Below are 23,901 nucleotides of genomic sequence, written 5' to 3'. Positions count from 1 at the left end.
GCTATGGACAATGGAAATCCAGGCAACTTATGAACAGCTCACTTCTGCTGTCATCAGAGGAGGCATTAACACACCAAGATCTCACAGTGAAACAAAAACATTCAATGTACTAACAGACATAAACACCTTTTTTGTATACTTCCCTTAAACGAGATTTCTAAATACAGCTTGGACAAATTTATTCTATAAATATTCCCATCTGTGACTGAAAATTAATAAATACACCTTTCCATAAAATCGGGCTTTCAAAGAGAAAGAAAATATAGAAATAGGCACATTTTGATCAAATCAGAGGGCTGTGAGTTCATATCCTTCTTCAGATACATGGACACGTAAACCTAGCTGACATTTAGGTCGCAGATTAATGAAGCAGGGATGGAGAGTTCTTCTTGCATTCTTGTCAATATTGGTCTCCTGTCTGGTGGCACCAGAATAGGATATTAGTACAGTTTCTGGGGTTCTACCCTGCATGAATTTAATGGCACATTTTCAATACTATGACAAAGTGCTCGAGTAACTCAACATATTAAGCAGCATTGCTGGAGAACATGGGTAAGTGACAATTTGGGTCAGGACCCTTCCTCAGTCTGAAAAAGGGTCCCAACCCGAAATATCACCTATCCATGTTCTCCAGAGATGCTGCTTGACCCGCTGAGTTAGTTGAGCACTTTGTGTCCATTTGCACTTCAGAAATATTCTGGGATGGGACGGTGAGGTTGTGAAAGATGCTGCATGTTCCTGATGAGATGAATCAATATTGATGAAGATATCATATGTGCAAGTCACCCATGTGGAGGTGAATTGTACCAGAAGTGCCAGGTCCAATAATGGATGGGACTTCCATCAGAAATGAGTGCAATTTCAGTGAAATAAAATGCACAAAACTATTTTTATGTACCTAAAAGAACAGGAGCAGGTTGATACGTCTGAATCTCCACTCCATCACATACATTCTCTTTATTCTCTCCACCCCTCCTTTTTGCAACTCAAAACATGCTTGATTTCAAACATTTTTTCATTCTGATTGTATCATTGACCTAAAACATTAGCTGTTTCTCCCTCCACGGATGCTGCCTTACTTGCTGAGTATTTCCAGTACTGTTGATTTCCTCTCGGATCAGCATCTGTGGATTTCGTCTTGCTTTCCAACTTCTAAGCTCTTTTTTATTCAAATCCAAGATGCCAAGAAACCAACACCGATCGTCCCGAACCTCAGACACCATCTGCTATCATGTTATGGCTACACTGCATGCACAATTTTTATAGATTCTTAAGTGTAAGAAGGAACAGCTTACATATACTCTGTCAGTTTTATCGTACACACATTTAGTACTCTCAAAATAGGCTTTTTGGAAACAGCAAACAAGGCATCTGTAGCAAGAGTGGAAGAGTGATCCCGAGAGGGAAAAAAAGATACACTTTATCGCTTCATTCGGTCTCATAATGATTAGTCACTCCGTGGGATCTTTTGGAAGTGAATAGCTCTTATCAAAGCATTTAACAAAAAAAAGACGACCTCCCCTTGACGATGGTAATTACAGCTGAGAAGATAGGAATGTTTAGCTTGGGTCTCAGTGCATGAGGGTAACACATGTTAGCCGTTCAAAAGAACTTTGTACAGGTCCAGCACTGATGTTCCAGCACTCGAGGTTCAACACCTACATTAATCCAGCTGAGGCTCTATAAAGCGCTGGTTAGGCCACATTTGGAGTACTGTGAGCAATTTTGGGCACCATATCTGAGGAAGGATGTGCTGCCTCTGGAGAGGGTCCAGGAATGATCCCAGGAATGAGTGGGTTGACATATGATGAGCGCTTGATGGCACTGGGCCTGTACTCGCTGGAGTTTAGAAGAACGAGGGGGGACTTCATTGAAACGAACCGAATAATGCAAGTTTTGGATAGAGTGGATGTGGAGAGGATGTTTCCACTTGTGGGAGAGTCTAGGACTAGAGGTCATGGCCACAGATTTAAAGAACGTTGCTTTGGGAAGGAGATGAGGAGGAATTTCTTTAGTCAAAGGGTGGTGAATCTGTGGAATTATTTGCCACAGAAGGCTGTGGCAGCCAAGTCAATGGATATTTGTAAGACAGAGATAGATAAATTCTTGATTAGTACAGGTGTGAAGGGTTATGGGGAGAAGGAAGGAGAATGGGGTTAGGAGGGAGAGATAGATCAGCCATGATTGAATGGCGGAGAAGACTCGATGGGCCGAACGGCCTAATTCTGCTCCTATCACTTATGACCATAAAATTACATTGCGCACTTGAAATCCCCCCCAGAAGTCTCCCCAGAAATGTGGCATCTAGGCAGGGTGAGGCAGCCAATCTCAACCTCATTGGGACTTCCGTGCCGATTGGCGGGTTGACGTTTCCCCCTACAGCCGGGGTTCTGGAACTGCGGCCCGGGTGGGGCCGGCAGATCCATTCCCATAACCGACTCCCAATGCCGACTTTGCAGGCTGGTATCCTGGCTCGGTGACAGCCTAGGTGGACCATTTAGGTACAGGTGGACCCTACTTGGTGACCGTAAGACCTCTGTTGGATAATCCAGAAAGGCTCAGGAACCAAGGGTGCCGGAAAATTGGTGGTGGACCTATATTTGAAAGCAACGTTGTTTCACCGAATGACTACCTGGCGGTTGGAGCAAATCCCTTACTCGGTTATAGCGGTCAATCGGCAATAACGAACACCATCCCCCCTCCTATGTTCCTATGGTCCGTTATAACGAGGGTTTACTGTGTTTCAATTCCTTTGTAAGTGGCAACAGCAGAACGTATAAATGGATGCTCTCCTGTTTTTCCATTTCTCAGATCAGATCAGATTTCAGTCAGTGCGCATTGAAAGAAAATTATAGGTTTGGACTTGTAAGTGAAATCATAATTTAGTTTGGCATATTTACATAAGCTGCTTTTAGAGAAATAGATGACTGGGTTTCTATACCTTACTAATGAACTGATTTGCTTATACTGGTGTTTCTTAAATTTCATACTGAAAACTGGTTTCTTCTGTCCCTGAGTGTAACTGCTGATACCTAGATTAAGTAAAATGGAATCTTTATGAAAATAGAGTCATCAACGTTTCCTTAACATGAGTGTGTGGAATTAATTCTGCCGTGGAGTTTTCCAAGTAATTTATGTCTGTGAGCAAGTATAGTGTAGACGATAGACAATAGGTGCAGGAGGAGGCCATTCGGCCCTTCGAGCCATTCAATGTGATCATGGCTGATCATTCTCAATCAGTACCCCGTTCCTGCCTTCTCCCCATACCCCCTGACTCTGCTATCCTTAAGAGCTCTATCTAGCTCTCTCTTAAATGCATTCAGAGAATTGGCCTCCACTGCCTTCTGAGGCAGAGAATTCCACAGATTCACAACTCTCTGACTGAAAAGGTTTTTCCTCATCTCAGTTCTAAATGGCCTACCCCTTATTCTTAAACTGTGGCCCCTTGTTCTGGACTCCCCCAACATTGGGAACATGTTTCCTGCCTCTAACGTGCCCAACCCCTTAATAATCTTATACGTTTCGATAAGATCCCCTCTCATCCTTCTAAATTCCAGTGTATACAACACAGCGCTACAGCACAGATGACATATTAAACATGCTGAATTGCTGATAAAGAATTGGGGCTAGCCCAAGTTTGGAAGGTCACAAAGAAAAGACAAGCTTTTCTTTTATTGTTTTACAGTAGATTCAGACACTATTAATGTAATGCCATAATTATACACTGCTGCAGGTGATGATTTTAAAAAAAACAAAACTTAAGAGTTTGTTACACACTTAAGAGTATTGTGTGCAGTTCTGGTCGCCTCATCAGAGGAAGGATGTGAAGGCTTTGGAGAGAGTGCAGAAGAAGTTTATTAGAATGCTGCCTGGATTAGAGGGTATTAGAGGTTAGACAAACGTGGATTGTTCTCTCTGGAGTGTTGGAGGTTGAGGGAAAACCAGTGTATAGAATTACGAGAGGCATGAGGTTGTTCCCAGGGTAGAAATGCCAAAGGCTAGAAGGCATAGCATTAAGGTCAGAGGGGCGTAGTATAAAGGAGGTGTGCAGGCCACATTTTGTTTTGTTGCACTGAGTGGTTGTTTCCTGTAATGTGCTGCCAGGGAAGGCGATGAAAGCAGGTATGATTTAAGATGCTTTGGACATGCAGGGAATGGAAGGAAATGGATCTCAAGGCAGGCAGAGGAAATTAGTATAACTTTGCATCGTGTTTGGCACAGACAGTGTAAGCTGAAGGGCATGTCCTGTGCTGTACTGCTCTATGTTCTGACAGTTCGCTCTGCCATTGTCTGTCCTATAGCTCAACAATTAACCATGGAATGACCCCTATCACACAGTTCAAATCTACACAAACCCACCATTAATTTCACCAAGATCCTTGAGTTGCAGAAAACCAATATTTATGTCTTTAATGTTTTATGAAACCTATAATTCTCTCTGAGCAGATTGCTTCTTTCGGGAAAACAAAGAATCAAATCAGCATTGGGGCGCCACAGGCTGGCTCAGAGATAGAGTTGCTGCCTTACAGCACCTGAGAATCAGGCACGATCCCGACTACGGGTTCTGTCTGAATGGGGTTCTGTCTGTACGGAGTTTGTATGCTCTCCCTCTTACCGCTTGGGTTCTTACCGGGTGCTCCGATTTCCCCCCACACTCCAAAGATGTGCAGGGTTGCAGGTTAACTGACTTTGGTAAAGATTGCAAATTGTCCCTAGTGCGTGGGATAGTACTAGTGTACGGGGAACGCTGGTCGGCGCGGACTCAGTGGGCCAAAAGTCCTGTTACCGCACTGTATCTCTAAATCTCAAACGAGACAGTGTCCACAGTGCAGCACACTGCAAGCTCAGGTAATGTCTCAAGTTTAGATTCAGCCTCCGGGCAAAAGCAATGTATTCAACAACTTTAGTGCATAAGCACTGCTTCCACTTGCCTGATAGCAGGTGCTGTTAATGGTTCTGTTGTTAGACACTCCCTAACCTAGACCCAGCTATTATTTTAATAACACCCCTGTTATCTTGCACCATTATCCCCTACTGTTGCCTTACCGCAGCTCCTAACTATCCTATCACGGGTTTTCCTTTTTGTTCTTCTCTCCTCCGCCCATCAACACTCTTTCACCCACCCCAACCCTTGTCTCTGACTCTGTCCGTCCACTAGAATTTCTCTGTCCGACTCGTTCTTTCTCTAGATGTTGCCTAATCCGCTGAGCAGTTTCAGTGTTCAATCAAACCTTCTCTACCTGTCGAGGCACAGGAGAAACAATTGTTTTTACCATGCGCTAAACGCTATTCCCTTATCATGTATCTGCACACAGTGAATGGCTCGATTGTAGTGGTGTTTGGACCGGTTAGCACGCAAGGAAAGCTTTTCACTGTACCCCGGTACACATAGAAACATAGAAAATAGGTGCAGGAGTAGGCCATTCGGCCTTTCGAGCCTGCACCGCCATTCAATATGATCATGGCTGATCATCCAACTCAGTATCCTGTACCTGCCTTCTCTCCATACCCCCTGATCCCTTTAGCCACAAGGGCCACATCGAACTCCCTCTTAAATATAGCCAATGAACTGGCCTCAACTACCTTCTGTGGCAGAGAATTCCACACATGACAGTGAACTAAAACTGAAACCGTTTTTTTTTGGCGAGGGTTTCGGCACCCCCATCACACCCAGGATCAACAATCAACGCTTAGGGCACTGACCTAAGCTTGGGGTTATTTGGAGTGAAAACTGGTCTCCTGCACGATGCATGGGACCCTGAATACCATCCGTCGATACCACTGAGTGGAGTGTAAGAATATATATAATATAAGAAAATAACTGCAGATGCTGGTACAAATCGAAGGTATTTATTAATAAAATTCTGGAGTAACTCAGCAGGTCAGGCAGCATCTCAGGAGAGACGGAATGGGTGACGTTTCGGGTCGAGACCCTTCTTCAGACTGATGTCAGGGGGGCGGGACAAAGGAAGGATATAGGTGGAGACAGGAAGATAGAGGGAGATCTGGGAAGGAGGAGGGGAAGAGAGGGACAGAGGAACTATCTAAAGTTGTAGAAGTCGATGTGGAGTGTGCACTGCGCACATTCTGCATGGTTACAGCTGACAGTCCAACTGAAGTGGAGCCCAGATGGAAAGTTATAATTTACTTACACAGGGCAGGGAGGAGCAGGAATGCTTTTGCAGGCTCCACTGAAAGAACCCTGGGCCGTTGTGAATTGATATTGCAATCTTCAAAGGACACTATCCTTATGAATTACTGCTGGGCAGACGTCCCCTTCACTTGAAAGTGCACCCAGATGTCAATATGCAAATAATTTCATTGCAATAAAAATAACTCTGCCCGCTCTCCATTTCCAAAGAAAAATTTGAAAGTACATTTTCACAAAGTCCACAGAGTTACTTTTTAATGAGCACTGTGGATAACTGGGCATTATTTGCAAAGACTGTGACATAGTTTCAAAAATATCTATGTCCTGTAATTAGATTCTATCTTACGGCCACCAGCCTAAAGCACTGGCAATGTTATACAATAAGGCAAATCTCACTGAAGATGGTCAGCAGCAAAATAACACAGGATAGGTTGTGTGGAGACAAGAATTAACAGCATGTGGGCAGGAAATAGAATATTCGTTAGTTGTTCATTTTTCCTAAGCCTGTACATGTTCCCGCAAAATCTCACCTCTTCTGCAGCTACAAGGCCTTCATCATTCAGAGTATAGATTATAGAAGTTGGGAGGTCATGTTGCAGTTGTTTAGGACTTTGGTGAGACCGCCTTTAGAATATTGTGTTCAGTTCTGGGCACCACGTTATAGGAAAGATATTGTCAAGCTTGAAAAGGTTCAGTGAAGATTTACGAGGACTAGAGGGTGTGAGCACTAGGGAGAGGTTGAGTAGGCTGGGTCTCTATTCCTTGGAGCACAGGAGGATGAGGGGTAATCTTACAGAAGTGTACAAAATCAAGAGAGGAATAGATCGGGCAGATACCCAGAGTAGGGAAATCTAGGACTAGAGGACATAGGTTCAAGGTGAAGGGGAAAAGATTTAACAGGAATCTGAGGGGTAACTTTTTCACACAAAGGGTGGTGGGTGTATGGACAAGCTGCCAGAGGAGGTAGTTAAGGCTGGGACTATCCCAATGTTTAAGAAAAAGTTAGACAGGTACATGGATAGGACAGATTTGGAGGGATATGGACCAAGCGCAGGCAGGTGGGACTAGTGTAGCCGGTGTGGGCAAGTTGGGCCGAAGGTGCTGTTTCCACACGGTATCACTCTATGACTCTATGACAAGTTGTCATCCAAATACAAAATGCCTTCAATAGAAGATCTAAAATTTGGCTATGTGCATACTTTCTCAAGCTAGATTTGGCAAGTGATGCAGGGATACCTGGAAAGGAAAAGCAGTGAAAGGTGGAAAACAAACTCCATTTATTGGACTTGCAGTTCCCATATGAAACTATTAATAAGTTTCCACTTCCAAAAATAGAGCTGCATTTTCACAAGAAATTCCAGCAAAATTACTAATCGGGTACATTCATTATGGTCCGTCGATGCAATCTTCCTATATTCTAGTGCAGATTAAATGAGCAAATATCAGCAGACCATCACACACAAATAAAAATGTCTTTTAAGCTGTAATGGGAGCCCATTCTCCTTAATTGCTCTTTATCTTGAGGTGGAGTTGAAAACAAAACATAATTGTATATTATTAACTATTGGAAGCAATTACTGAGGAAGGTCCCAGATTTGATCCATGGCCTGTGCTAATCTTGGCTGGGGTAACTGCAGTTCTAACATAGAAACATTAAAAACATAGAAAATAGGTGCAGAAGTTGGCCATTCGGCCCTTCGAGCCAGCACCACCATTCAATATGATCGTGGCTGATCATCCTAAATCCAAAGAAGGGTCTCGACCCAAAACGCCACCCATTCCCTCTCTCCTAGATGCTGCCTGACCTGCTGAGTTACTCGGGCTGGGATCACTTTTCATTCAAAGACATTAGTGACCTGAATGTGGACACAAAGGTACTGCAGACACAGTGAGCTAGATGGGTTTTTATGAATACGTGGCAGTTCCATGTTCAATATTACTAATATTATCTTCTCACTTCATAAATCTATATCTTTTAAAAGTGGTCCAGGAACTTAAACACAGTGCTACAATGTTCCTTGTACGCCCAGTTCTGCAAACATTTGGGAAGGGTAGAAAATTGTTTCAACTCAGTATTGTGTTTGACGTAAATGATGTAATTATTTTGTGGGATTGTGCTCTAATATTCAGAGAGGTTTTGCTCAGTACAGCCTGAAACAAATATTTCCCTATATAAGGCAATGTTATTGTCTGGAGAAAGGTTTAGAATCGCTCTTGATTTACCAGAAGTCTGGGACTTCGACATACAAATTACATTAGTACTAAACGTCAAATACAAGCTCAATGTCAAAAAACTACAACTTGTAGTGTTTCAGCAATACACAGTAATGGAATCCCAGATCAAATCCAGAGGAAAAAAAAGTAGTGAACAGCTAATTTCTCTCCAAAACTAGTCCACCATTAACCCATATTAAATAGAATCCTTCTCATCAAGTAATATAGTGTGGAAACAGGCCCTTCGGCCCATCTTGCCCATGCTTACCAACGGACCCCATCTATAAAAGTGCCACCTGTCCGCATTTAGCCCACATCCTTGTAAACCTATCCAATCCATGTGCCTGTACAAATGTGTTTTAAACGTTGTGACAGTACCTGCCTCAACTACCTCCTCCGCCAGCTCGTTCTATACACCAACCACCCTTTGTATAAAAAAGTTGCTCCTCAGGTTCCTATTATGTCTTTCCCCCACCATCACCTTAAACCTATGTCATCTGGGCAAAACACTGTGTATTTACAGTATCTGTTCCTCTCGTGATTTTATAAGATCCCTCCTTATCCTCCTGTGCTTCAAGGAATAAAGACCTAGCCTCCTCGACGTCTCCCTATACTCTCAATCATAAGTCCTTTTATAAACTACCATTTTGATTTTTTTTCGTAAAATATAACCACGGAACTGCCCATTTAATTTGGGTAGAAAGAAAATGCAGATGCTGGTTTACACTGTAGACACAAAGTGCTGGAGTAACTCAGTGGGTCAGGCAGCATCTCTGGAGAAAAAGGATGGATGACGTATCCAGTCGGGTATGAAGAAGGATCCCAACCCAAAACGTCACACCTAATTTTTCTCCAGAGATGCTGCCCGACCCGCTGAATTACACCAACACTTTGAGTTTATATTTGGCCATTTAATTTCATTGAATAGGATTTAAATAGGCATGATTCCAAAATTAGCATCCAAAAACGGGTCCCGACCTGAAAGGCATCCATGTGCTCTACAGATGTAACCTGACTTCCAAGTTACTCCAGCACTTTGTGCTCGATCCAAAACCAGTATCCTCAGGTGTATGTTGTCATCGTACACTGGTTGCTGAGCTGAGCAGCATTTTGCACTGCTTGTACCTTGCCTGTTCTTCTCGCTCTGTGACACCGATTGAAACCTCACAAGGGCGGTTGTGGGCACGTGGAAAAGGTAGAGAGATTAAGAGCAAATGCATAATCCCCCAAAAAATTCCGCCCAACCATCTAATTCGTGGCACTGGAAACGGCAGCGCTTATTATCCTGAGAAGGTGACGGCGAGCTATTATCTTGAACCACTGTAATCAGCTTGGTAAAAGCACTTCCACAATGTTGTTGGGAGGAAGCTTCAAGATCTAAACTCTATTGAGATTAAGGAATGGTGATATATATTCGTGGCAGGATATAGGGCATTTGGAGAAGCGCATGTAAGTTTAGTTTACTTTAGTTAAGTTTAGAGATACAGAGTGGAAACAGGCCCTTCGACCAACCGAGTCCACGCCAACCAGCAATCCCCGCAGACCAACACTACGCTACACACACTAGGGACAATTAACCAACCCAATTAGCCTACAGAGCTGTATGTTTTTGGATTGTGGGAGGAAACCCGGAACAGGCGGAGAAAACCCACGCAGGTCACAGGGAGAACGTACAAAGTCTGTACAGAGAGCACCCATTGTCAGGATCGAACCCAGGTCTCTGGCGCTATAAGGCAGCAACTCTACCGCTGCACCACCGTGCCGCCCTTCCATTGCATTCAGATGTGCCTGCCACCTTTGCCCTTCCAAATGGGACATGTTTGGAAAGCGCTGTGGAAAGCCCATGGTCGCCCAAAGGACATTGATGATAGCAGACATGATAATGCTAGTACCTTTTCTACACCACCCACCACCAGACCGAGCATCATTTTACATAATATCCTCTGGACTCATTTGGTATGTATCGCATGTATTAATAACTGGTGTATTTTTTCTTTTCAACTAAAAAGACAAACTATTAAAATAATATTAACAGGAATACACTGTAGGCTACTTGTTCATGTTTGTTTACTTGCAATTAATATGTAGTTGTTCCCTTATCTTATGTGTTTTATATGGTGACAAGTGAAGAATGATTTTTCGCAAACAACGCACTGTAATTAAAACAGAAAATGCCTGTAAATTCACGGCAGGTCAACATACAACAGAGGCATTTTTGGAGAGGTGCTTTATCAGCGTTCTCCCAGATTTCTCTTTCATTGGGATTCTGTCATTTATTCTGCACTCTCTTGATGGCAGGAAATTGGTGCTTCCCACTAATCTGCTTTACCACTGGTACTGTGTGGAATGGATTCCAGCCACATAATGTTGCCGTCAAAATTTATCTTGGTTGTGAAGGATAGTTCTGTGCCCCGAGACAAGAATCTTAACTTCACTTTGTTTCTAAGCGTTAATCATTTGTCATTTCATCTTTGTTGTGAAAGTTGGGTATACCTATTTCGAGCTCCTATAATTCCAGTACTCAGGGAAACTCTGGTAATGCAACAAGCCGGAGATTTCAATGGTGACAGACCAGCAGAGTTTTAGGTATAGATAGACACAAAATGCTGGAGTAACTCAGCGGGACAGGCAGCATCTCCGGAGAGAAGGAATGATTTGGGTCGAGACCCTTCATCAGACTGAAGAAGCAGTCTGAAGAAGGGTCTCGACCCGAAATGTCACCCATTCCTTCTCTCCAGCGATGCTGCCTGTCCCGCTGAGTTACTCCAGCATTTTGTGTCTATCTTCAGTGTAAATCCAGCATCATTTTTTCTTTTAAACGTCAAACAGCAGAATGATCATTTTTCAGTGAACCCAGTAGGTTTAAAGAAAGCGTCGGAACTTAGGTACGGTAAATTATCAGGGAGGGTGGGGAAAAGAACAAGTTAGGTTTCAAGGGAGAGGAGCTGATGGAACCAGGTGGGTTTAAAGAGAGCATGGGAACTTGGGCCCCAGTGAATGAACGAGGAACGTGGGAATAGGAGTCAAAATGGACAAAAGTCCTTTGTGTTTAAGTTACATGCTTTAACTTGACAAGTGAATCAAAGCTTTGTCATAAGTGATAGGAGCCATTCGGCCCATCAACTCTATGCCATTCAATCATGACTGATCTATCTCTCCCTCCTAACCCCATTCTCCTGCCTTCTCCCCATAACGTCTGACCGATACTTATCAAAAATATATCTATCTCTGCCTTAAAAATATACACTGACTTGGCCTCTACAACCTTCTGTGGCAAAGAATGCCACAGATTCACCACCCTCTGACTAAATAAATTTCTCCACTTCTCCTTCCTAAAAGAACGTCTTTTAATTCTGCGGCTATGACCTCTGGTCCAAGACTCTCCCACTAGTGGAAACACCCTCTCCACATCCACTCTATCCAAGCCTTTCACTATTCTGTATGTTTCAATGAGGTTCCCCCTCATTCTTCGAAACTCCAGCCAGTACAGGCCCCATGCCATCAAATGCTCATCATACCTTTTGTGTCGGTATGTGTGCTATGTATGAATGAAGTATTGTGGTAAACGATAACAATTAATCTCTTTCGGTGACATTTCGGGCAGACTTTTTGCCAACAGTTCATGGAGTTAATGCCAGCTGGTGGGCAGAGCACAGTAAAATTGCAGTATGCACCTTGAAATTGTTAATGCTAAGTGCAAAAGCCTATTTATATACTATAATTTGTCTTTAATTATATATAATGAATAATAAAGAATAATTTAATCAGTTCGACACATCCCACCCCCAACTTGTTATCTTCTAACAGTTAAAACATAGAAAAGAATAGTTTTCCAATGAAAGGTTGCTCCTGACATTTCCAATGTAGTAAGTGGTTGGGAAGAGAAAAATGCAGTTTGAAACCAATATGTGGGGGATGTGAGTCGCAGGAGAATGCTGCCAGAAACTGGTTACTAGAAAGGATGTTCTGTGTGCTAAATATAGGTTGTTTGGAATCTGACGCATTCCTTGAAAGGAATATATCCAGATCCAGCAGTACTTTTTATTCATGTCTGCAACTTGAACTTCTTTTCCTGGATCAGGCAGCTCAAAAAATTGCACTCCATAGAGTTAGATAGAGCTCTAGGGGGCTAGTGGAATCAAGGGATATGGGGAGAAGGCAGGCACAGGTTACTGATTGTAGATGATCAGCCATGATCACATTGTATGGCGGTGCTGGCTCGAAGGGCCAAAATGGCTTCCTCCTGCACCTATTTTCTACGTTTCATTGAAAAGAGCAATTTGTTAGAGTGCAGAAAGGTGTTGATTGCATCAATGCATTAAGGAGGCCAGCCTCCACGAAGAACAGTTGAAGATGTTCTGTGCTGCATCATCAGGGCCAGCATTGTGGCGTAGCGGTAGAGTTGCTGCCTTACAGCACTAAAGACTTGGGTTCAATCCAGACTACGGGTGCCATCTGTACAGAGATGGACGTTCTCCCCGTGACCTGTGTGGGTCTTCCCCGGGTGCTCCAGTTTTCTCTCACACTCCAAAGACGTACAGGTTTGTCGGCTAATTGGCCTCAGTACAAAAAAATGTGTACATTGTCGCTAATGTATAGGATAGTGCTAGTGTACGGGAACGCTGGTCGGCGCGGAACCGGTGGTCCGAAGGGCCTGTTTCCGCTTTGTATCTCTAAAATAAACTAAATCTCAAGTTCCTGAAATACACCAATAGACCAAATCAAAATCTCAACAAAACGCTTTCCAACTCACAACCGAGGCTTCACACAATTGGAAACCACAGTTGGGTTTCTGATAGTTGTGCTTTGTAGTTATTAGGGGTATCACATCTTGTATATCTATGTGACAAATAAAGTTGACTTGACTTGACTTACCACTGCAGGCTCTACTTTCTATGACACAATCTAGTAAACATAAACTCTCAGTGTACAGAGCTAAATGTAAATAAGGCAATGGATATACCAAGGCAAGGATGTGAATAAACATAAATTCTGGGGAAAGAAGTTTATCTTTTGTCACCAATGCTAAATGTGTGTGAGTATTGGACATTTGTTGTACCCCCCTCTACATATTTGATTCCGTTGACTTCAGCAGAACCAAATGCAGAGGTAAGAACAACCTGGAAATATTCCGGCATAATTTAATCAATGCTGAACAAAGGCTAATTTCTTCTCTGAAGGTGACAGGAAAGTTAAGAGGACTAAACTGACCCAATAAAAGCAACCAATACAAGAAAGTAGAAAAAAATAAAGGAAATAAAAGCACTAGATAGGAAACAAAAATATATAATCCCTTGATTACTGGAATAAAATTCAGTTTTAATTTCCCCATCTCTGGACTTGGTACAAGACTGAAAGAAATCCGAGATAAAAATAGAAAACGCTGAAAATACACTAGCAGAAAAGGGAAGGTTAATGTTTTGGGCTCACACTTTCACTTCTTAACCCGTCTTTCCTTTTTACAATGAATAATTCTGACCTTTCAGGTGTCTCCAACAAATTTCTCTGTTAATTGTAATAAAGCTTCTGCCTATTGATCGTACTGTCCCGCTGAGTTACTCCAGCTTTTTGTGTCTATCTTCATCATACTTACATTTGATTACTGGACAGGAAGAGGAAAACAAAATGGGAATGGGCAGAGGGAACCATAAGGGAATGGATGAAAATTTGAAATTCATAAAATAAAGATTTTTTGGCCACATTTACAAAACCTAATAGCAAAAGGTAATGTCGTAGAGGAATTGAGGACCAGAGGACATAGGTTTAATGTGAAGGGGAAAAGATTTAATAGAAATGTGAGGGGTAGCTTTTTCACGTAAAAGGGTGGTGGGTGTATGGAACAAGCTGCCAGAGGAGGTAGTTGAGGCTGGGACTATCCCAACGTTTAAGAAACAGTTAGATAGGTACATGGGTAGATTTAGATTTAGAGATACAGCGCAGAAACAGGCCCTTCGGCCCACCGGGTCCGCGCCGCCCAGCAATCCCCGCACACCTACTATCCTACACCCACTAGGAACAATTTTTACATTTGCCCATCCAATTAACCTACATACCTGTACGTCTTTGGAGTGTGGGAGGAAACCGAAGATCTCGGAGAAAATCCACGCAGGTCACGGGGAGAACGTACAAACTCCGTACAGACGGCGCCCATAGTCAGGATCGAACCTGACTCTCCGGCGCTGCATTCGCTGTGAGGCAGCAACTCTACCGCTGCGCCACCGTGCCGCCCTGGACAGGTTTGGAGGGATATGGGCTAAACGTAGGCAGGTGGGGCTCGTGTAGCTGGGACATGTCGGCCGGTGTGGGCAAGTTGGGCCGACGGACCTGTATCCCCACACTATATCACTCTATCACTCTAAGATAATGTCCTAAAATAAATGTGCCTTTTGCTGACAGTTCAGGCTGGACAATCTCGGTGGATCCGGTTGCCTTCTCCGAGGATGGATTGAGCGCAGAGGTCCTGAACTATGGGGTTGCTGCACTTTGAATGAATATCACAACCACATTCATTCATTGTAATGGAGTCGGTGACTTTTACATTGAAAAGCTAAGTGCAGGTGACCATATTGATCTTTCTTCCTTGTTTTATTTAGTGAATTAATGTTTTTAATTAAGTTATTACACGCAAAGATGTTTTGATAAATGTATTATTTTAATTGCTGTGTTTCAATGAATATATATATATATATATATATATATATATATATATATATATATATATATATATATATATAAATCCTTTTAATCTCCCGGCTCCAAAGCCTTTTAACAGCAGTGAGCTGACATTTGGCTTTCTAAGTGCCTGGGGGTGAAATGGGGTATGAAACTCAGGACCCCGAGACTCAGTTGTTGCACATGATCCATTCAATGTTGTGGCCAAATGGACTCAGGGGCCTGATTGCACGAACACGACAAGCATGGATAACAAGAGAAATGGAAATAAATCGGTACGATTTAGAGTCATAGAACATGGAAACAGACCCTTCAGTCCAAGTTGCCCATGCCAACAAACATATACCATCTACACTAGTCCCACCTGCCTGCATTTGTCCCATATCCCTCCAAACCTGTCCTATCCATGTACCTGTCCAGATGTTTGCAACGTTGCGATAGTACCTGCCTCTGGCAGCGCGTTCCATACACCTACCATTCGCTGTATAAAAAAGTTTCCCCTCAGCTTCCTATTAAATCTTTCCCCCCTCACCTTAAACCTATGTTCTCTGGTTCTTGATTCCACTACTATGGATGACAGGCTCCATGCATTTATCCTATCTAATCCTCCCATGATCTTATACGCCTCTGTAAGATCACCCCCTCACCCTCCTACGCTGCGAGGAATAGAGTCCCAGCATGCTCCACCTCTCCCTACAGCTCAGGCTCTTGAGATTTGGCAACATCCTCGTTTCTTTGAGCCTGAGAGATTTCCACGATATGTCGGTGAGTTTAGACTACGATGGGTTTGCCATACCTCGTTGGAATGAGTCCGATTCTGATGCTTGGCTCGGTCTGATGCGTTGGAGAACGCTTTGTTGCAGCCTTCATGCTCGCAGACGTACGGCTTCTCTCCAGTGTGTGACCGAAGGTGAGTCTTCAAGTTCTCGAGTCGCGAGTAAGCTTTGTTGCAACCCTCAAACTGGAGAAAGAGAGGCAAAAATCACGATTAAGGAAGATAGACATAAAGTGCTGGAGCAAATCAACGGGTCAGGCAGCATCTCTGGAGGAAAAGGATGGGTGACGTTTCGGGTCGGAATCCTTCTTCATATTGAAATTAGGGGGGGGGGGGGGGGGAACTGGAGGTAGGAATAGGTCAGAACAGATCAGGGCTGGCAACAGATGTCCAAGGAAGGGTGGAGCCCATAATGGCCCATTGTTGGCTGGGGAAGAGGTGATAACGAGAGGGATACCAAGAACACAGTGGAACTGCTAGGATGACTAGGATGGGGGGGGGGGGGGGGGGAGAGAGGGAATGCAGGGGCTGCTTATAATTAGCAAAATATAATCCTGATTAAGGGACTGGTTGGGGTTGTATACGAAGTTTATATTTGCTGAGGAAATAACTGACAAAGTTTGGTCACAGTGAACAGGACCTTTCACATCATTGTGTAGGAAGGAACTGCAGATGCTGCTTTCAAACCAGAGACACAAAAAGCTAGAGCAACTCGGCGGGTCATAGAAACATAGAAAATAGGTGCAGGAGTAGGCCATTCGGCCCTTCGAGCCTGCACCACCATTCAATATGATCATGGCTGATCATCCAGCTCAGTAGCCTGTACCTGCCTTCTCTCCATACCTCCTGATCCCTTTAGCCACAAGGGCCACATCTAACTCCCTCTTAAATATAGCCAATAAACTGGCCTCAACTACCTGTCAGACAGCATCACTGGAGAATAGGAATAGGTGGCGTTTCGGGTCAAGACCGTTCTTCACCCTGACTCTCAGTCTGAAGAAGGGTCTCGACCCGAAAAGTCTTCCTTTCTCCAGAGATGCTGAGTTACTCCAGCATTTTGTGTCTTTCACATCATTGGCGACTGATGGCTTAAAAGATTTTTTAAAATCCCTAATTGCTACCAAGAAGGGACCCGGATATCTCTGTTGGTTTTGTTCTTTGGCCAGCTGTTCACTAGACCAAGGCCGCAAACTAACAGAAACTTTGTGATTTCCCCTCCCCGTTCTCAGTGCAACTCAACTGAGAAAGAAAAGACACCAATGTCCGACTGCATATCTTAATTTGTCACGGAGGCACAGGGGTAGAGTTGCTACCTTAAGAGTGCCAGGGACCCGGGTTCGATCCGGATTACAGGTGTCTGTAAGGAGTTTGTACGTTCTCCCCGTGACCTGCGTGGGTTTTCTCTGAGATCTTCCGTTTCCTCCCACACTCCAAAGACCTACAGGTTTGTAGGCTAATTGGCTTGGTATAAGTGTAAATTGTCCCTGGTGTGTGTTGGATAGTGTGAATGTGTGTGGGGATCGCTGGTCGGCGCAGACTTGGCGGGCCGAATGTCCTGTTTCAGTGCTGTATCTCTAAACTAAACTAAAAAAATTCCCCGGCATCAATATATCACCTCCTTCCCCTCAGTATGACTGCTGTTAACCCATTATTGATTTGCAGACTTCACAAGTTATTACACACCTTTTTAAATGACGGTTAAGTGGAATGTATAAGTAAATTGCTGGAGCAAAAATAGAAATAAATGATCTGGAAATGGAATGTATTTTACCTGATGTAACTAGCGTTTGTGCAGATGACAAATAAAAAGGTGGGTTTTTGTTCTCGACGCAGTTGGTTTGCTCAGCCAGAGGCTAACTAAATGATTTGTGCGAGGCTGCAGGCATTAGCATCTGACACCAATTATTTGTGGGGAAGTAGGCCATGACCAAATCCATCATCAGCCAGCGGTGGGCTGACAGTGGGCATGAACGGCAGGGAGGGAGTACTCTGTGAATGGAAGGGTCTGTTCCTCGGCATGCTTGGAAAGTTCGACAGTTAATGAACCAAATGTCAAACAAAATAAATCCGTTCCCTCGCGTGGAGACGAACGAATCTGCCCACTTGCTTGCTGCAGTTACATTGAAATGAATATCGCTCGAAAGGTCTGATTTACTCCAAGCTTTCAGGAGTGTTCAAGGACAGCAGCTTGAGAGCGTCGTTTCATAGAAACACTGAATTATTATGACGCTCGAGGCCATTCAGCCTATCCATTCAATGGTGCTCCCGGGAGAGCAACCATTCAGTCCCATTCTCTCTTTCTATACCCAATAACTTGCAGATTTAAGATGAAGATAGACACAAAAAGCTGGAGTAACTCAGAGGGTCAGACAACATCTCTGGAGAGAAGGTTTAGGTGACGTTTCAGGTCGAGACCTTTCTTCAGACTTGCAAATTTTCCTTTCTTAATTGCCTAACCAATTCTGTCTCAAAGACCCCTGTTGACTCTGTTTCCATATGCTTACAGGAAGGTGGCACAGTGGTGCAGCGGTAGAGTTGCTGCCTTACAGCGCCAGAGACCCGGGTACGATCCTAACTATGGGGATGTTGCCTATGTGGAGTTTGTACGTTCTCCTTGTGATCGCGCGGGTTTTCTCCGGTTTCCTTCCGTGCTATTCTTTCCTAGAATGCTACCTTCTATGTCCAGATAACTGAATAGCCTCCTTGTCCCTTGGGAACAGCATCCCTCTATTTAGCCTTACTGTGGAAGCCATGTCTGAAGAAGTTCTCCCGACACAAAACGTCGCCTACCCATTCCCTGCACAGATCCCGCTGAGTTACCCAGACACTTTGTGTTTTGCTGATGACCCAGTCAAGTCTTCTTTCAACCTTCTTCACTTCGCAGAAGGCAACCTGACCTTCTCCAGTCTAATTCCCTCATCCTTTAACTCTGCACCACGACGCAGCAATGAGGCGAATTTAATGTACAACGTGGCATTGACCGAGCATTTCTCATATTTTCATAACCAGTTGCACAGTTCAAGATAAACTCAGCCACGGTGTTGTGTCATTAAACAGACGGTTGGCACTGGGCTGCTCTCAATAGAGAAAATAATAAACACTAGTGAGAAAAGTGTAAATCATGGAATTCTGAAATAAATATTGGGCTGGTGATATCAAGTGACTTAGTCAACATCGGATGCAGGAAGGATCGGCTGATATTTTGAAAGGCAATCCTTTAAAGTGCGAGAAAAGTTCTCTGAGCTTGCCTTCTGACTGTTAATGACGTGCTATATATAACCGAGTTAATATTTGGCAAAGCAAATATCCTGTTAGGTAACTGTAGGATAAACAAAGATTAGAAAATATTGTCAGATTAGCAAATCAAAAATTAGACACTGTCCATATGAGTGGGCTATATTTAGACATTTAGTTCAGACTGAAAAGAGAGAAAAAAAAGACCCATTTTAAGTTGAAGTTGCTGCCAACTGTAATAACTTGATAAGTTGAAGCCGTTTAATTTTGTACATTCAAGAGGGAGAAAGAACAATCTTCAAATCCTTTCTCCTCTGCTTCACCCTGTGAATCGCTGAGGTCTACTGCAGGCGTTTACCCGATACCTGGGGTGGGGATATGGAAGAGAGTTGTTCTTGGGAGGGAGCTTGCTGTATGGTGTATGTACAAGATGGATTATGTTGAGTAGGACTGGCTCAATAGGCTTGATAGGCTATTTCGATTGCTTCTCATATCCCCGTATGCAACATATAATGTTGCCCCTTTGATACTTTTCAATGGAAGAAGAGTTGGGAAATAAGAGGATGGATGGGTTGAGAACAGCGGGATCCCAACTTTTCAAAGCAACTATTATTTCATTCAGGAAGCATTTGCTTTCAGTTGACAATTACATACGAGTCTGTGGTGTCTCCAAACTGTTGTAAGTAGTGCACTTCAGAAGGACTGGCCCGTAATGATCCTCTGTAATGCTATTACTGAGAAGAAATATCTAATCTTACATCCTTGCCAACTTCTGACAGTTCCATTGGGTTCTTGGCAAACTTCCCATATAATCCTTCCAAACAAATGTTAAAGCTTGAAGGGTTCCAGCATGTTAAACAGGATATCATTGTGAATGTCAAATAATATTATTGTGACACTACTGTATACCAAATTTCTATTAATAGGCTTTAATTTGCCTCTACCTCCACAACTCCAGATTCAGGGACAATTTCTTCCCAACTGTTAACAGGCAACTGAATAGAAACATAGAAAATAGGTGCAGGAGGAGGCCATTTGGCCCTTCAAGCCAGCACCGCCATTCACTGTGATCATGGCTGATCATCCACAATCAGTAACCTGTGCCTGCCACATCATCCTACCACTACCAGAGAGCAGTGCTGAACTACTAACTACCTCATTGGTAACCCTCAGACAATCCTTGATCAGATTTTGCTGGCCTAACCATGCACTAAACGTTATTCCCTTATCATGTATCTATACATTGAAATGGTTCAATTGTTGTCAAGTATTGTCTTTCTGCTGACTGGATAGCACGCAAGTAAAGCTTTTCACTGTACCTCGGTACACTCGACAATAAACTAAAGTGAACTAAGTTCACCATATTTGCAAAGTTGTCACCAGAATGGAATTAATTAGGCAAATTATTTTTTAAAAGACTGCTATTAGTTTTCATAAGGGTAGCACAGTGGCGCAGTGGTAGAGTTGCTGCCTTACAGCGCCAGAAACCCGGGATTGATCCTGACTATGGGTAGTGTCTAAACGGAGTTTGTACGTTCTCCCTGTGACCGGTGGGTTTTCTCCAGGTGCTCCGGTTTCCTCCCACACTCCATAGACGTGCAGGTTCGTAGGTTAATTGGCTTCGGTAAAGATTGAAAATTGTACGGGGATCACTGGTCGGCGTGGACTAGGTGGGCCGAAGGCCCTGTTTCTAAACTTAATCAAACTAAAGTTTAACAATGTGCACCATATGATAGATTCACTCATATGGCACCACGCAGAACAATTTCACCCATTCAAAATCCGAGATGCACAAATGTGGGGATTGATTTCGGGTCTTTCTCGATTCTGAAATAGGCTGAGAACTTTGACCAGAAGCGTAATGATAATCCACGATATGATCCTGAGCCTTGTCCAGATACAAGCACCAAGAAAGATTCTGGACCAGCTGCTCCCAACCTGGACTGTGCAAATCCCCTCAGTTTGCGACGGTGAATTCGAAGATGACTGGGAGTCCAGGAGGCTTTAATAATATTGAGATCATTTGAGTAGAAACTTCCCAAACAAAATAAACATATACACGACTCAGTTGTCCTAGAAATGCAGAAATACGGTGGATTTTCCTTGGACGCTCCGGTTTCCTCCTGTGCTCCAAAGACGTACAGGTTTGCAGGCTGATTTGGCTTCGGTAAAACCTGTCTAGACTGGAGGATAGTGTGTAGGATAGTGCTAGTGTACGGGGATTGCTGCTTGGTGCTAACTCATGGAGTCAAAAGGCCTGTTTCTGCACTGTATCTCCAAACGCAACTACTGGTATCGCCCCAGCTTGTTGTAGAGCATGACCTCATTTGGTGTTTAAAGGGGGTGAAGGGCAATCCATTCAGAAAACTCAGGAACCCCCTGGTTGAGTAACTGCTCACTGAGGAAGTGGGAACAGGATGTTTCTATTGGGAGGCGGCTGTCAAAGGGTGGGGATTATGATGCGTGGGGAGAATTTAACACAAACCAACCTCCCTTCCATTGACTCCATTTACACCTCGCGCTGCCTCGGCAAGGCCTCCAGCATAATCAAGGATCAGTCGCACCCCGGCCACTCCCTCTTCTCCCCTCTCCCATCAGGCAAGAAGTTAAAAAAAAAGTGAAAAAGCACACCTCCAGATTCAGGAACGGTTTCTTCTCATCTGTTATTAGACAACTGGACCATCCTACCAACAACTAGAGAGCAGTCCTGGACTACCATCTACCTCATTGGAGACCCTCGGACTATCTTTGAATGGACTTTATCTTGCACTAAACACTAGTCACGTCATTCCCTAACACTGTGGATGGCTCGGTTGAAATCATGTATTGTGTTTCTGCTGACTAGTCAGCACGCAACAAAAGCTTTTTTGCTGTACCTCGTGACAATACAACAATTAAACTAAACTTCAGGATTGGGGAATTGATGGGTATGAATGTATGAATGGAGGGGAGGTTTGGAAGCTGAACTGCTTTCAGGAGGTTTGGAGCAGTTAGGAGGTGGTGAAGCAGGTGATCGAGTGGAGTTTTCTGGAGATCTGTTGAGCGGTTTACAAGGAGCAACTGAACCTCGTCCACAAGATGGATACATTTTATCTGCTTTGAGTTATTGGAGTTTAACAAAGACGGGCTCAATAGAATGTCACGTGTGAAATTTTTCTGCAGTAAACATTTATTTAACTGGTGCATTTGTATTATAGTCACCACTTTGCCTCTCTTCCCCAGCGGCCTGTTGGGACAGATGGTGACACATCCATCAAATGTTTAATCATTAATCGTGGGGTGGGGAAGATTGAATTCTGCAACTTGGTGGTCTGAAGGCAATGTGCATCTAAGCCCAAACTGGATGAGACAAGACTATTTCCTCCCTCAGCAACCCTCCCCTATGATTCATTTTAGATCTACTGTGCCAAAACTGCTAATCTGAGTCTTAAACAACGTCTTTGAAGCAAAAGAGTTGAACTATTTTGCCAAAGGAGTTATCTTTTCCTGATTGCAATTTCTCTCAAAGCAATATGATGATGATGATACTTTATCTGAAAGCAATATGTCCAAACATTTATTTCAAATCTGTAGACTCCAACTTTGATAATATGCCTTTCTCATTCATTCAGCTGTACAGAAATCAAACGTACTGGATAATCAACGTGTTTTACTTAAAAATCCCAAAGCACAAACTTAAGAGCTAAAAGAGCAAGGAAACTGGGTTAACGGAACATAAGACCATAAGACATAGGAGCAGAATTAGGACATTCAGCCCTTTGAGTCTGCTCCGCCATTTCATCATAGCTGATCTATTTTTCCCTCTCAACCTCATTCTCCTGTCTTCTCCCAATAACCTTTGACCAATCAATCTCTGCTTTAAAAATACCCAATGTCTTGGCCTCCAAAGCTATCTGTGGCAATAAATGCCACAGATTCACCACTCTCTGGCTAAAGAAATTCCTCCTCATCTCCATTCTAAAGGTACATCCTTTTATTCTGAGGCTGTGCCCTCTGGTTCTAGACGCTCTCACTGCAGGGAAACATCCTTTCCACGTCCACTTTACCTAAGTCTTTCATTATCTAGTAAATTTCAATGAGATCCTCCTTGCAACCGTCTAAATTTCAGCGAGTACCGGCCCAGTTCCTTCAAAAATTCCTCCAATGTTAACTCTACTGTTGCTGGGATCATTCTCATAAACCTCATCTGGATCCTGTCCAAAACCAGTGCACCCTTCCTTTGATATCGGGCCCGAAAATGCTCTCAACATTTCAAATGTGGCAACACCAGTTCCCATCAAGGATTAACATTATGTGTAGGAAGGGACTGCATATGCTAGTTTAAACCGAAGACAGACACAAAATGCTGGAGTAACGCAGCGGGACAGGCAGCATCTCTGGAGAGAAGGAATGGGTGACGTTTCAGGTTGAGACCATTCTTCAGACCGATGTCTGATGTCCTTCTTCAGTCTGATGAAGGGTCCTGACCCAAAACGTCACCCATTCCTTCTCTCCAGAGATGCTGCCTGTCCCGCTGAGTTACTCCAGCATTTTGTGCCTATCTAAGGATTAACATTAAGTGCATTGCGCTGAGTGGGTGGACTGGTTTAAAAATCAGATGTTCAGATTTCCCTAATGTGCCTTTACAAATCCTATCAATCTTTTAAACAAATCTGCAAGGTAGTGAGTGGTTCTGCTGTTTAAATAAAAACACCCACTGTTCTAATTCATGAATCAAAATTTCATGAAATAATAATTAAAGAACCAAAGCTTTTCATCATTTGAGCTACAGCGTTTTGTCAATTTATTCATCATGCTTTGTTTAAAAGTCCACATGTCAGAGCAATGAAACAGTTTTCGTGACCCAAGGGCATAT

General features: G+C 43.4%; 1 protein-coding gene across 1 annotated transcript in view; it reads right to left on the bottom strand.

Moving 5' to 3' along the window:
- The window catches only part of gli2a (GLI family zinc finger 2a), a 425,818-nt gene that overhangs the window by 20,130 nt on the left and 381,787 nt on the right, over positions 1–23,901 (bottom strand). The window contains exon 13 of the mRNA XM_078403330.1: positions 15,834–15,998. Within this exon, the coding sequence (XP_078259456.1) occupies positions 15,834–15,998 (165 nt within the window). The remainder of the gene's footprint in view (positions 1–15,833; positions 15,999–23,901) is intronic.

This window comes from Rhinoraja longicauda, chromosome 8 (genome assembly GCF_053455715.1).
Source record: "Rhinoraja longicauda isolate Sanriku21f chromosome 8, sRhiLon1.1, whole genome shotgun sequence".
Classification (NCBI taxonomy): Eukaryota; Metazoa; Chordata; class Chondrichthyes; order Rajiformes; family Arhynchobatidae; genus Rhinoraja; species Rhinoraja longicauda.
The sequence above is the reverse complement of the archived record's forward strand: the minus strand, read 5'-3'. Positions and strand labels throughout refer to the sequence as shown.